The following is a 16,584-nucleotide window of genomic DNA, read 5'->3' as shown; positions in this document are numbered from 1 at the left end:
ACCATGCGAAACACGTCAGTGCTTGTTCACAGCATGTGCGACACTGGCAAATGCACCTGGCACCTGAAAGATACGACTGGTGGTGAGGCATGAAGCGGGACGGGAATACGTACATATAAGAAACCGCTTAACTACGGATTCGCATAAGTAAGGGTATGACTGTATTATAATGATTGAATTAGAAACGCGTCTTTTTTTTTTTTTACATGGATCGAAGATTGTAACCAAACACGCATCCCGCTAAACACTGGCCTTATTAAATCTAAAGCATTGTTTCTTTGTAACCTGGAAATTAAAGGCTATCAATGATGGAAAAGAAGAAGAATTCCACGTTACTGCTGGGTGATTTGAGCGCTTCAAATAGAGAAATAGTCTACATAATGTTCTAATCACAGGAGAAGCTGCAATTGCAGATAAGCATATATCCAGAGATTTTGAAGAAAATTGCGTAAGAAGGGGACTGTTGTGATCAACAAATATTTAATGTCGACGAAACTGGCCTTTTTTTTAGAAGCGAATGCCTTCTAAGATTTTTCTAACCAAATCAAAGAAATCTCAGCCAGGTTATAAAGTCGAATGAAATTACTGCTAGCAATATGCGAGCCTTTTGGAAGCACATTTTTACACATTATGCAAATGATTTTAGAGGCTTTTCAAAAGAATCTAAGCTAATTAAATCTCATTCTGAAAGTTGACTGATTCCGACCTGCTAGATTTAGATGCGCAGCAGGAAGATCCTGAAGAATATGAAGAAAATTTAATCACTGACAAGCCCAAAGAGGTTTAATGGACTGTTTAAATAATAGTCCATTAAACATAAAATAGTTTTCATATAATCGAAGTTTTTAAGCAGCAATGCTTAGAGACTGACCCTGGTGAAGAGAGAACCAGTAAAATTTGCAGAAGTGGCAATAGGGCCATAACGTCAGTTATATGAAAAAAAGAAACAAAATGCCTGCCAAACTACGTTAGCTCAATTCTTTGTTACGAAGTAGAATAATAAATTTATATTCTAAATATGTTTTATTGTCTTTCAGCTTCATGGCTTTCCTTTAACTAAGCCCTGAGACATACCCTAATTATTTTATAAAAAGAAAATTAAGGGTCAGAAAAGAAATCTGAGGAATATATTATACATTTTTCCATAGATTATTATATTCGATTAGTGCATTTTCGATTAATGCACCTGTTTTAAAGAACGCACTAGGCACATTAATCGAGGGATTGGTGTATTATTAAAAAAAACCCTCTGTTTTTATTCTATCTCCTATTATTTATTCATTCCATAGTTCATAATATGTTAATTTAGTCTTCATTTTTTTATATGGTACAATTTTGTGCATCCTTTAATTGCATTTATGCAACTCATATTTTCCTTTCATCTTTTTTTTTAAACAGTCCATGTTTCTGAACCATATAATACAGTGGGAGCAGCCATTACTTTATAAAATTTTAGTTGAGTTTCTTGTCTTGATTTTTTATTTAGTGTCCTTCTAATTGTTCCACATTTTTTTCTAAATTTTCTTTATTTTTCATCTGTATCTTTTAGATGCAGCAACTCTTTTTAATATCTACTTAAATGAAATAATAATAAAATGGAATAAAAATTTACATCAAGGAATTAAACTTTCTCCTACAGTGAACTTAAACACTCTCCTTTTTGCCGACGACCAAATAATAATTACAAATTCTGAAGATAACTTACAGAAAGCTATTTTAGATCTAAATGAGATATCCAAAGATTATGGTATGATAATATCAACAGAAAAATCAAAAACTATGGCCTTTAAAGGACAAGATCCAGCAAGAACTAAAATAGTAATAGATAACAAGATCTCAGAACAGGTGAATTCATTTAACTACCTAGGATGCATGATCGCATATGAAAATGAAAAAGATATAAACATAAAAATCGCAAAATAATTAAAAATAATGGGTGTAATTAACTCTATGTTTAAACCAAACCTAGTTCAAAAACAAACCAGACTAAAAGTATACAATACATTAGCCCTACCAGTCTTAATGTATGGAAGCGAAATCTGGACAATAAAACAAAAAGACAAACAAAGATTAACAACAGCAGAAATGAAGTTTATGAGAAAAACTGCAAACTATACCCTATTTGATCACAAAAGAAATGAAGAAATTATGAAAGAATTAAACCAAGAACCAGTAATAGAAAAAATTATATAAATATAAACATAAAGTATATAAACATAAATGTATATAAACATAAATGAATGGAACACGTTCAAAGAATGAAAACAGATAGATTACCAAAACAAGCCTCAAAGTACAAGCCATTAGGAAAAGAAAACCAGGATGTCCTCTCAAACGATTCAACGATGACTTTTAAGGCCGGAACAGGCCATGCTAGTCCTAAATCCTTGATACGCATGATGATGATGATCTTTTAGATATGTTATTACACAGCCTAAATAATTAAACAGTGTCACTTGTTCTTTTATTTTATTTTCTGTGACTATTTTTGATCTAACATGATCTTGACCTTTAAATGCCATGACTTTTGTTTTCTTTTGTGAAATTTTAAAATTGTATTGTTGGCTTATTTTGTTTAATTCATAAACTTGTTTTTGAAGATCATCTTCATTGTCTTGTAATGTAATCTGATCACATGTAAAGTTGATATACATAAATTATTCCTACTTTTCCTTAAAGATGTCTAATTTTCTTTCAGTGAAGGCAGGGGAAGACCCATCGATTAGTGCAGAGAGGATGTTCATACCATTCACTTTGATACCAGCCTGGCTGGCAGAGTGGTGAGTGTATTCACTCTCCAGCGAAAAGGCTACGGGTTCGAATCCCACTCTGGGCATGGATGTTTGTAATTTTCTGTGGAAATACCAGTAGTGGTGGTTGGCGGTAGATTGTTGGTGTAGTTGTGGTCATTTGGTGGATTGAGTGGTGGAGACAGTTGTAGAGCAGGTGTCCTCCCTCAATGAGTCTTTGGACTACCTGGAGGTATCAAATAAATAGTAATAATAATAATGTTTCACCTGATTGATTAATATCAACCTCTATCAGCTGAGTAGTGTGAATGCACTCTCATAGCAGTGAATAAATTGTGTTTAGAGAAAAAGGAGGGGGAAGTTGTCACGAGTGAATTTTACATGCATTATTATAGAGTTAAATCAGAGTGTCATCTATTGATAAAGCTTACATATTTACATGTTCATCTTTGCTGCCATTAAGTTTTTTTTTGCAAATAATATAAAATTGTATATATAATAGAGAAGAGATTATACATACATATATAGTGGAGGGTAAGAGGAGCAGAGATAATTCCCTTCCTGTTTACAAAACCTCCTTTCTTGGAAGTTTTGTAAAGAGGAAGGGAATGAGGAGTACATTTTTTACATTAAGAATGGTGAGTAAGTGAAATGTATTATGAATTTAAAGTGCAGTATGATGTACGTGTTGCCTGACACCATGCCAATAAAATATATATCAGACCTGTTGCGTGAAAGATTGTAAACCACATATACTGCTGATATAACATATCAGCACTATATGTGGGCAAGAAGATAAAAACGAGTCTGTTGACCTACAGAATGCCAAGATTTTGGATTTTTAAGAGACGTCATCAGATTTTTATAAGATTGTGATTTTACTCCTTCACTAGTTTGAGTCCTTAAGTTAGGCTCCTACCTTTATAGTAGGCAGAACTAGGTATTCTTCTTCTTCTTATTGTGCTATCTTCTATCGAAGGTCAGCAACCATCTTTTCGAACAAACTGTGCTCTTGTGCTAATCTGAGCAGTTGTGCACTGCTCTTTCCTGTCCACGTCTTGATGTTGTCAAACCATGATATTCTTTTTCTTCCTCTAGTTCCTTTGCCATCAATTCTTCCTACCAAAATAGTTTGTAGAAGTTGGTATTTGCTGTTTCTCATGATGTGTCCAAGATATGATGTTTTTCGTTTCTTGATTATTTGTACAAGATGTTTAGCTTTGCCAATGGATTTTAAGACATCTTCATTGGTAATTTTTTCTGTCCATGATATCTTTAGCATTCTTCTGTATAGCCACATCTCAAAGGCTTCGATTTTCTTGATGGTTGTCGCCTTCAATGTCCATGTTTCAACTCCATAGAGCAGAATAGACCACACGTAACATTTCAGCATTCGGCATCTGACTTCCATGTTTAGGTCTTTATTGCAGAATAGTGTTCTCATTTTCATGAAGGACTGCTGTGCAACTTCAATCCTTGTCTTTATATCTATTTCTGGATCCCACCGTTCATTAAGCCAGCAACCAAGATATTTATATCTTGACACTTGATCAATATTTTTCCCATTGAGTGTCAATTTCATTGATGAGGCTGGATGTTTGCTGATGATCATGTATTTTGTCTTGTTGATGTTTATATTTATTCCCATTCTTTGGCTTTCTATGTATACTCTGTCAACGAGTTTTTGGAGATCCATAATGTTATCTGCAATTAGCACGGTGTCATCTGCATATCGTAGGTTGTTAACAATCTTTCCATTTATTGTGATTCCCTCTGGACATTCTTCCAATGCTTTTTTAAAGATTACCTCTGCATATATGTTGAACAGGAGTGGTGAGAGCACACATCCTTGTCTCACTCCTCTTTTGATGTTAATATCACTGGTGGTAATGTTGTCTAATTGAACAGTAGCTGACTGATTCCAGTACAGATTTGTTATTAGTCTTATGTCTTGTTCATCTAGCCTTATTTGTTGAAGGATTTCTATTAAGTTGGTGTGTCTGACTTTGTCGAATGCTTTTTCAAAATCTATGAAACACATAAAGACAGATTTCTGTTTTTCTATGCATTTTTGTATCAATATTTGGGTACAGAAAAGGGCCTCTCTAATACCAAAACCATTCCGAAAGCCGAATTGTGTTTCACTTAGAGTTTCTTCACTTTTTCTATAAATGCGATTCTGAATTACTTTCAAAATTATTTTTAATGTTTGGCTCATTAGACTAATAAGTCTGAAGTCACCACAGGAATTCGCTTTGGGTTTCTTTGGGATAGTGATAAATGTAGATTTGAGCCAATCTGATGGAAATTCATCACTTTCATATATTTTATTAAATAGTTGTTCAAGAAGTTTGATGTTATCTGGTTCGATTAATTTTAAAAATTCTGTTTGCACATCATCTGATCTGGTCCACTGGCTTTTCCTGTTTTACTTGTTTGTATAGCATTCTCTATTTCGCATTTCATGATTGCTGGTCCTTGAATGTTATCTTTTATATTTATAGGCTTCTGTCTAGTATCATTGAAAAGTTCTGTTACATATTTTATCCAAATCTGTGCTTTATTCTCTTCTTCTAGAACTATTTTTCCATTTTCGTCTCTTAGAGACACTATTTGCTTTTTCCTCAGTTTTCCGGAAATTTCATTGATTTTCTTATACAGATTGAAATTATCATGTTGTTTCTGAAGCAGTTCAATTTCAGTACATAAATTTTTCATCCAATTTTCCTTGGCTTCTTTTATTTTTTTCTTGATGGTGTTATGTGTTTCTGTATACCTGGCTAGGTCTTTGTTTTTATACATTCTTCTTGTATCAATAAGAAAGAATCTCATCTGTCATCCATTCCTGTTGTTTTATATTATTCACATAACCTACTTCTTCAATACTTGTTGTTACGATGGCATTCTTTAAGCTATTCCAAAGAGATTCCACACTTTTATTTTCTTCTATGTTAATCTGTTGTAATCACAGGTTAAGCTGTGTCTTGGCATTTTTATTTATGTTCGGGTCTTTCAGTTTTTCTACATCAATTTTCTTTTTCTTCTTTTGTGATTTTTTAGCTGATTTTAATCTAAGACGTACTTCTGCAACTATGGGATTGTGGTCTGATGAGATATCTGCTCCAGGATAAGTCTTTGCACTCTTTATACTACTGTGGAATCTTTTATTTATCAGTATATAATCAAGTGATTTCTGACAATATTATGTTGGTTATCTTGAGGCGATTTCCAAGTGTACAGTCTTCTTGGTGGAAGTTTAAACCAAGTATTTGCTATTATTAGATCTTCTTCCTGACAGAATTGGACTAGGCGATCTCCTCTGTCATTTCTGGTGCCTAAGCCATGTTCGCCAACAATTTCTCCATCACCCCCTCTTCCCACTTTTGCATTGAAGTCACCCATCACTATGTTTATATCATGTTTCTTTGTTAGGTTTTTAATCTCTTTTAGGTGTTCATAAAACTCTTCAACATCTTCTTCACTTTTGTCAGCTGTGGGTGCATAAGCTTGGATGATATTTATGTTAACGGGGTTTCCCTTAAGTTGTAACAGCATTATCCTTTCAGAAAATGGAATCCAATTTATTACTGATTTATTGATTTCTTCATCTACTATTACAGCTACACCATGTCGATGTTTGTTCTCATCATTCCCAGAGTAATACATTGTCATATTATCTTGTTGACACTTTCCAGATCCTGGCCATCTTGTCTCGCAAAATCCGGAGTTCTGACATTCCCAAAATCCGGAGCTTCATACAGAGTTCTGACATTCCAAGTTGCAATTTTAAAAGTGGACACCATTTTGAGCCCGGAGATTCTTCGCACCCCTGTCCCATTTAACGGATGCCGGGAACTTGGGGCCAATTGTAAGGGTTTGCTCGCCATGGTGGTTGTTCTGGAGATAAGGTAGAGCAGTAGTTTCTCCGTTTGCTTTCTGCTCCGCAGTATTACAGACGTACACAATATAATCATATTGCCATCTGCAAATCTCTGATCACAAGCTTTTTCGTCATCATTTGGCTTCAACCTTGTGTCAGTACTGACAATGCTGCTTCCCAATGTCAGGGGCGGTGACCCCAGCAGGTACTTATTTAATGGCGGCACTACTCGCCATGTCACCGAGTTGTCATTGGGCTTTGTGAGGTTTTAAGTGAGACAGAGTTGCCACTTCTGCTCCCCCACGCCCTGATAGCTCAGTCGCTGTTGGTCCACGGCTGCTTATTCGCCAGATTGCTCTGCTTATATCGCAGCTAACCTCCATATCTGAAGGCTGTTCCCCGATCCGCCACCTGGGGACGCACCCGGTAGTAGTCAGCTCTGCCCCGGGGTATTCTGTGAAATGCAGAAACCAAAATGCACATTTTGGTTTTTTTACTTATATCATGAATAGTGTAAAGGTTGCATTATGATCTCAGGGATGTAACCTCACATGTTTTTATTCTCTTTCCAACCCCCCCCACCCACCTTTTTTTTTTTAAATCATTTCATGACATAGATGGTATACTAGCTTGTAATCTCTCACTAGTGACCAACTTAAGCTATTTTGTGTTTCTCTTTGCCTTTGATCTGAATTCAGTATTTTGATGTTTAAGATTTCCTTACAAAAGGTGAATACAGTTTCCAGAAGGATTTTATATTTCGGGTATTTAATAATACTGGGATCTGATATTGTGAAGCTGAGATTTAAGATTGTATTGTATAAAACTATGTGATTTTATACAAACTTTTAGTTTTTCTCTGCAAAGGTTTGTTTTACCTATTCTTCATTAGAAAATAGCCATTTTTGTTATGCTCAGTGATATTAATAAAAAAATAAAATAATCTATATAATATCAGATGTAAAATTTTTCATTTCTTATTTTTCAATTGATATCTTTAATCAGTTGGAAATATACCATATGAAGCAACTGAAGAGCAGCTAAAAGACATCTTTTCAGAAGTTGGACCTGTAGTCAGTTTTAGGTAATTGCATTTTTATTTTACCTTATACACAACATTTCATTTTTGTTGTTATTGTTATGGTAATCTCACCCATCAAAGGTTGGAAACTTATAAGTAACATGAAGAGTTCAGTGTTAGACAATCTGGGAATCCTACTCTAGAAATTAAGTGGTCATTTTAAACTGCTTAAGGTCCCAGATTAATCTACGTGTGTGTGTGAATACATAAATATTCTATCTGTTTCTGTTGTTTTGTTACAAATTTTGCATACTCATTGATCCCTCCCCCCTTGTATTCTGCCATTAACAACAAACTATAATTATAAGATAAAAGGACTAGAAATTTAAAAATATATTGCTTACAGTTAAATCTATCTAATATTTAAGTTTAAATTAGAGCTACATTATAAGAAAATACATGCTTCTTGTTTTCAATAGCACTGATTTTGAGATGTAGTTGTGATACTGAATTAATAGTAAGCCAATAAATTGTCTTCCCCTTCCTCCTGTTTTCATCTGTTAACAGAGAACATGTTGAGATTGTTATTTAAATTGTCCTTCAGCAGATTCAAATGTGATTACAGGTTACATTTGTAACTGTGCTAAAATGCCATATATTTAACATTGAGCAGAATTATGTCTGTATTGCAAAATGCAGCAGAACAAAGTTTCATTCTTGAAGTTTTATTTTAAACAATGACGAAATTTTCAAAGTATTTTTTCGTTAAAATTAGCTTGATTTTAAAAAGAATCTAATTAGCTTATTAGAAATTTATATTTTCATGAATGCAAAAACTACAATAAATGGGAATGATTCGAATATGTATGTGCAACAAGTATGTATTTATGTAGCAGGTGCAGTGCTATCAGTGTCACATGTTGATGACCCCACCAGCAGCCTGCAGGATAACATATACCGCAAACATGTTAAATAAAACTCTTTCCTACTTATCAGTCAATAAAAATAAAGTGTGGTGCATGCAGATTGTTTAATAAATACTAAGACATTTGTAGGTTGGAAATGAATTAGAAGCATGAGTGTTGAAGAAATTGGTAAACTGTTTATACAAGGAGAATCGTGGGAGATAGAGCAGTGTTAAGATAAAAATCTGATGTATAAAAATCGCTTAATATATATGTTAACCAACAACACCATAATTTATCTAACTTATCAGAATAGTAACTGCTCATTGAAATGGATAAAGTTTTCACTTTGCTTTTTTTTTAATGAAAGTATGATAAAAGTGGTGTTTAAAAAAAAAAAGAATAAAAATAGAGACAAAGTACTCTATTGATAAATGCAACTTTGTCTTTTAAAAAAGCTTGAAGATCTAACAAATAATGTTACAACTGAGCAAATAGATTAATTTTTTTTTCTTGCTGTGTATTAGAATATATGCAATCTATCCAAATGATTTTTTCAACTATTTGCAGTAAATAAAATGGAAATAATGCTTTAATTTTGAAGGGATACTTCTGTAATGTAGATGAGGAAAAACACAGATTGTAAAGCCCCCAAAATTTGTGAAATTAAATTTGGTATGAAAAAAAAAATGTAAATTATATTGATATTAATGATGTTGTTGATGTTTGTTATATGGATACATATTATTCCTTTTTTATACTTTCTATAAACACACACACACCTTATATTGTCAATATTTTACTCTCATGAGGGGCTTAAATTCATATAAAATTCTCAAAAATAAAAGACAACAGCAAGCAGAACACACACACAAAAAAAGATATGTTTGACTGATACTTATTTTTTCACACTGTAAAAAAGCTCTAACTAATTGAAATTGATAGTAAGAATCTAGAGCAGGCAGAAAACTACACCTACTTCGGAGGAGTAATTGAGCACAATGGTGAAATTACAAAAGATATAAACAAACAAATTAGCCAAGCATCCCAAACTTTTGGACGACTAAATAAAATATGTAAGTCAAAGAGACATGAAACAAGTAACAAAAGTAGGAATCTATGAGACAGTGGTCCTCCCAATACTTCTCTATGGAAGTGAATGCTGGAATCTCAAAAAAGCTAAAGAGAAAAAAATTATTAACTACTGAAATGGGCTGGCTAAGAAGATTATTTGGAGTATCTCTGCTGGATACACTAAGAAATGAAGACATAAGGAAATGACTAAAACAAGAAATAACAATAATAGACAAAATCCAAGAAAGAAGATTGTAATGGTTTGGCCATGTGACCAGAATAGGAATAGAAAGATCACCAACTAAAGCCCTGTATACAACGATGGAAGGTAAAAGATCCAAAGGGCAGCCCAGAATTAGATGGATAGACAAAATAAAAGAGGATTCTGAAAACCAAATCACAACAATCGACACCAAACTGGACACAATTGTTCAGACTCCTCAGGAACAGACAGAAGTGGAAAGAGTTCATTCAGCCTCATCATCTACATAGATGATGGAAGAGAAAAAACAAGAAGAAGAAATAATTATATTGTCTAATTGGTTTTGGCAGATGTAAATAAGTCATGTAACTGGTTTTTCAAAGACTTTTTTTAGGATAACATGATTTAGAAAATGGCACATCAGCATATTTTGGAGGTTGAGAGGATCCAGAGGCAAGTGACCAAGATGATAGCAGGTCTGTGGAATGAACCTTATGAGAACAGGTTGAGGATTTGTGGGTTGCAAAAATTGGTTGATAGGCAGAGGAGGGGAGATATGATTGAGACATTCAAATTACTGAAGGGTTTCTATAAAATTAATTCAGAAGATATCTTTGAGAAAAGGGCTGGTTGTGGGAGGACTAGGGGACATCCATGGAAACTGGGCAAAAGTGTGGTTAGTAAAGGTGTTAGAGCTGGGTTCTTTACTTTTAGAGTGGTGAATGAGTGGAATGGGCTGCCAGAGTCTGTGGTGGATGCTGTGACAGTGAATGAGTTTAAGGCGAGGTATGATAGATACTGTATGAATGTCGAATAGTTGTGATGAATATGATTTGGGCCTCCCTCGATGAGTCTAATGACTCCCTGGAGTTGCCCATAATAATAATATTTTATTTTTGAATCAAAACATTAACTTGCTTGAAAACAGAATAGTATTACTTTAACATCAAATGCATAAACAAAATAGAAAATATTTCACATCTGTCTTTATGCCTTTAAATTATTGCAGTATAGCTAAAATAAAGAGACAAAAGGCTTGCAGTCTAGTTTAATTGTACCACTTCTAATATAGGGATAGAAATTAAAATCAAATCATGTAAAAAAAATATGAAGAGTTGAAATTATCATTTTTCACTTAAACAGCCTATATACACAAAAGAAATGAATCACAGTTGATATCTGGAGCATCACATCTTTCTTCAGCTGGCAAAACTTACATTTAGATGTCTCTGAAATGTCTAATTTGGTTATACAAAGGGTCTGATAATACAGATTTAACTGTACTATTAACAGCCTTCCTTTTTGTGGGTGAGATTCACATAAAACAACCAGCTACACATCTGCTCTTGCTGGATGGACCTTTGTGAAGTTTGCTATTTAAGATATCTACTAAATTGTTCAATCATTGTAGTTGTTTAAATTGCATCACTCCATGTAATTTCCACATAATGTGGAAATAAAGCAAGCCATTTTACAAGAATGTTGTTACAAAATCCAATAGTATTTTTCTAAGTTATTCATATAATTTTTGTTATTTACATCAACAGACAGTGAACAAGATATGTATAATAATGTGCTGAAAGGAACACTAAATAGGTTATTTCTTGATGTTACAAATGGTTTCATATTGTGAGTCACGTCATAAATAAACTTAGCATAAAAATTAATTTAAATCATGAAAGATTGTGTAAAAGAATACAGTGATTTGATTGATGGTGAACAACATGGAATAAGTGAGAATGAACTTTGAATCTAGTAGATGATTGCTTTTTTTTTTTTTATCTTTTTTTTTTTTTTTGTTTTGTATCTGTATGTTGACCTCTATTGAGTGTCCATCATTCAGTCTATAACAATGTCTTTTGGCTGAAAAGATAGGGTTCAAATTCCATCTAGGATGCATAGAACTTTTATAAGGACTTTTCAATTAAATATGAGTTAGTCAGTCTCATACAAAAATGTAGGATTGTTGATATTGCAAAACAGGCAAATTGGCTAGAGAATATATGCAAATGATAGACATGGTAGACAAGATTAACTGCCTTATCATAGCATTAATTGAGTTAATTGGTTGCAATAAGTAATTGTACCTAACACATTAACAGTGGAAGACAAAATGAGATGTACACGTCTGCTGATGAGATAAAATTCTAGATTTGCATTAGTGTTTATTAAAAAATGATCAGATATAATGAATTTTCATATAGGAAACATAGTATTCATATACTTTATAGGGACTGGGTGGGGAGAAAGAGAATTAATGAGCTGCAGGTTTATTCTGTTCATTCAATAAGAATATTTCAAGTTCTTATTGAAATAGATTTTCAGGTTGATTGATTTAAATAATGATTGTGATTGTGGCAGTGCAACTGGTTAGCTAAGCTTTGCATAAAAGTAGTTAAACAAAACTTATGGGAAAACTTCAGTAAATATCAGGAAGGTGGCAAAATGCTTTGAAGGCTATTGAAAGAACTCAGAAATACAGGAAAGATGATAAAATGACATTAATACTGAAGATCAGGCGATTCTAGATGACTGGCATAATGACTTTTGAAGGGCTGTTAAATGAAACTGTTTATTGACAGAACCATAATAGAAAAAAATTTTTTTTCTTGTATAATGAGACCTGTAGAGTATCCATAATTATAGAATTATACATATACCACAGTAAAAACTGATTTATTGTATAGATATTTGGTCTTACTTATTGTAGGATATCATCAGCGTGACCAGAGAACAACATTATGGAATTTAAATAAAAGAAACAGTAGAAAGCACATGTACTACATTGGAATCATACATACAGTCACATTCATTGATTAAAAACTGGGTTGAAAATACAATTAAATAATTTTAGGTGGAAATTAAACTGAAGAATCCAAATTTATTTAATACTGTTAAGGATAACAGTTTCCCACACTTTAGTGTAAGGCAGTCATGATTGAAGTTAGGTCAACGAAGTAGGTCTTCAGCACTCTGTATAAGCTTTCATATTATACGTGGTTCTATGTAATAGTTTTGTGTTTCCTCCATTGGATCCTGTGGTTGGTGTTTTCAAACCCGTGTTCTGCTAGACCAAATTTGTGAGGTGTGATGAGCTTGATGTTCAGTAATACATTTATTGAGTGATCATTCTGTTTGAAATAAGAAAAGTTGTATGAACCTGGTACTTGGTATATGATATATCACTATTAGAAAAGCACTTGTTTTTCTAATATTCTCTCCAGTTCTCTTTAAGTGATTATACCATCTTAAATTAGCTTTTAGTTCTAAATAGTTTTAATGAAACTTGTGTACCAGACATATTTATAGAAATTTTCATGGATTACACATGTAAAAAATATATAGAAGTTTATTCAAAAAATTCGACGTGTTTCATCCAGCCTAACATGGACATCATCATGGAGACAGATCAGTTACTATTGCAGCTGAGGTGATGGGATTACACTAATCCTGTCATCTCAGCTGTGACTGAGACATGAACTAGTAGGCATATGCTTCATGACTCATTCTAATGTTTTATATTTTGAATGTAATTACTGGTCTGTCTCCCTGATGATGTTCATGTTAGGTTGGATGAAATCTGTCAGTTTATGAAAGTTTCTATAAGTAGATTTTAGTTCTGTTTACACGTTCTTGTGTGTGTGTGTGTGTGTGTCTCCTCATCCTAATGCTTGGTGGGTAACAATGCTACTTTACTAGGGAAATATTATAGAACAAGGTGGTATCCTGTTGCCTTAATTGTCCAATAGTATTCTGTGAGTTCACCATGCTGGTTTACCAGTTTTGATAGATTAAACCCAATTTTCTAAGAGAAATACCTTCCACCTCTGTATGAGACTGGCTAACTCCTTTGATTGAAAAACTTTTGTAAAGATTCTTCACGTCACAGATGGGTTTTGAAACCAGGTCTTTCCAACCAAAGTGCTGGGTTGAAACTAGCTGAGCTATGGAGGCTCTCACTGCATTCTTAAATGTTAACAGTATCAAGCTTTTTCTGAAATCTTCATTTTTAAAATGATTATACCACTAATACTATCTTTTCACTCTCCAGGCTCCCCACTTTTTCTCAAAATTCTCATATCTGTATGTGTCTTTGATCTGATTCAATTCTCCACATATTAAAATTAGTTTGAACACTGTTTTTGCTGATGTTTCTCTTATTGCATATATATTTATTTATTTGGCTTCTGTCATACTAGCTTTGCTTATTCTATTATTTCTTTCCATATTTAATTTACTGTCTATATCAGTATACAGAACTTTTAATTGTTCTCCAGTTGCTAAAATATATATTTGAGAATGAAATTAAAGTTTTCTATTTTTCATTGCTTTAGCCCTTTTATTGCTGATTTTTAGACACGTTTGTCATAGTGTATTATTTAATTTGTATAAAGACTTAATGACTTTCATTAGATTTATTTAGGAGAATAATATCACTTGCATAAGAGTAAAGAAGTGAGGTTAATGTTTTCTATTGGAATAACAGGTTTAATGTCACTTTCTGTAATTATATGGTTTATATCGATTGCAAATAACAGCAGAGATATCCTTCATTTCCAGCTGTCAATTTGTCTCTATAAAATTTCATTTTGTACCATCATTTTACATTTAAGCTGATAAGAATACAATTTGATAGGCTAATTCCAAAATTGTCAGCCCATCCTCATTCATTCAGTATTCAGGTAGATAGTTAACAGGATGCAACAGGGCGAGGATTGGACCAACCCCCTGAGGGTAGATATCAGGAATTTGATGATAGAAATCATCATTTATACCATACATATGCAGTTTTTGAGATCAGTGAAGCTTGGAGATTCTTATCATATCTGCATAATTTCTCAAATGACATAAGCAAAAAATTTCTTCTTGGCAACCATTAATTGGTTTAAATTCAAGTTCAGTTGTTGTTCTTAGTCTTTTCTCAAGTGTGCTTGCATAAATCTGAAACACTTAGGAAATTCCTCTGTAATTCTCGCACATTGAGTTTTATTTCCTTTTTCTCTATAAATACGTATGATGTCTTTCAGTCATCTGGGATTTGAACTTTTGACCAAGCCATCTGGATTGTGCAGTATAGCTGCTACAAAATTTTCCATCACCATTTTTCAAGTCAAATAAATTTCATCATCATCATCAAATTCCTGACATTTACTCTCAAGTGGGTGCACAGGATACGATAGTACTACATGAAAAATTTAATCATTATTAACTTCCTATCTACAATTTTCCTATAAAATCAGTCTATTACTTGTCAAGACTCCAACATTATCAAATCTTATATTTTTATCTTCTAAGGCACTTTTTACCGTATCAATCTACCAATATCTTGGTATTCCTCTGGGTCTTTTTCCTGCTAACCTAGCAGAGAACACTTGTTTTGCTAATCTTTCCTCTCCCATTCTGTTTAAGTGACCACCTGAGATTAGCTCTACTAATGCATTCCTGGATGCTAACAATGTCAAGTTCTTTCCTGATATCCTCTTTTTTAATATCATATTGCCATTGATGCCATCTGTTCACAGACCTAATCTTTCTCAGGACTCTCATATCTGCAGTCTCTAGTCTTTGGTCAAGTGTTTTACTTCTAATCCAGCTTTCAGATCCATAAGTTAAAACTAGTTTGAACACTATCTTGTATACAGCTAATTTTAGAGTTTCGACTGATTTCTCTCATATTCCATATAGATTTATTCAGATGACTTCCTACCATACCAGCTTTGTTGATAATGTTGTCTATTTCCACATTTAATTTACCATTTTCACTAAAAATCGTGCCGAAGTAGTTAATAGTTAAATGTTTTACTTGTTCTATAGGTTCTCCATTTACAATGCAGTTGATATTTTCAATGCTTCTGCCTATTTTCATTGTCTTTGTCTTGTTATTGCTGACCTTCATACCATATCTATTACAACAGTTATTCAATTTAATCAGGGAATCTTGCAGACTTGTAGTGGATTTATTTAGAAGTATAAAGTATAACGTCATCTGCATAAAGCAAAGCGGTGACATTAACATCTCCAATTTTGATATGAGATTTAATACCACTTTCCTTCATAATGTGATCCATATAGATAATGAAAAACAGAGGGAGTAATGTACAAGCTTGTCTGACACCAGATTTAACATTAAACCATCTTCCTGTACTTCTTTCAATTCTAACTGTGGACTTACAATTCAAATAAAGACTAAGTATTGCTTGATATAATACCCCATTGATACCATATAACTGTAGCGTATTGAATAGCCGCTCTCTTGGCACCTTGCCATATGCCTTTTCCAGATCTGCAAAACTTAAATACAGATATTTGTTATATTCCCATGATTGCTCAACTATTTGTCATAAAGTGAAGATCTGATCTTGACAGCCTCTATTTGGCCTGAATCCAGTTTGTTCTTCACCAAGCTTTTCTTCCACAATCATTCTCAACAGTTTTTCAAGTATTCTGGCATAAATCTTACCAGGAATACTGAGTAGAGAAAATCCTCAGTAATTCTCATATTCAGTTTTATTTCCCTTTTTATATATGGGTACTATGAGAGCTCTACTCCCATCATCGGGAATTTGTCCCTCTGTCCAGGCATTCTGAATTATGCAGTGCACCACTGTAAGACTTTTGATGGGTTTATATCATCTACTCCAGCTGGCTTTCTACATTTCAGACTTTTGATGGTTTTTTTCTACTTCAAGTATGGATATGTATTCCTGATTGCATGCCTAGACAGTGTTTTTAATCACTGCTAGTTTCATTTA

General features: G+C 33.3%; 1 protein-coding gene across 2 annotated transcripts in view; it reads left to right on the top strand.

Annotated features, from left to right (window-relative positions):
* The window catches only part of CstF64 (cleavage stimulation factor subunit 2 CstF64), a 145,898-nt gene that overhangs the window by 10,264 nt on the left and 119,050 nt on the right, over positions 1–16,584 (top strand). For both annotated transcript variants that reach the window (XM_090411843.1, XM_090411842.1), the window contains exon 2: positions 7,636–7,714. In XM_090411843.1, coding sequence (XP_090267969.1) covers positions 7,636–7,714 — 79 coding nt within the window. The remainder of the gene's footprint in view (positions 1–7,635; positions 7,715–16,584) is intronic.

The sequence above is a fragment of the Typopeltis vanoorti genome, chromosome 22 (assembly GCF_054136105.1).
Source record: "Typopeltis vanoorti isolate ZY-2024b chromosome 22, IOZ_Tvanoo_1.0, whole genome shotgun sequence".
Taxonomy (NCBI): domain Eukaryota; kingdom Metazoa; phylum Arthropoda; class Arachnida; order Uropygi; family Thelyphonidae; genus Typopeltis; species Typopeltis vanoorti.
Note: the sequence above shows the minus strand (reverse complement) of the source record. Positions and strands in the feature narration are given on the sequence as shown.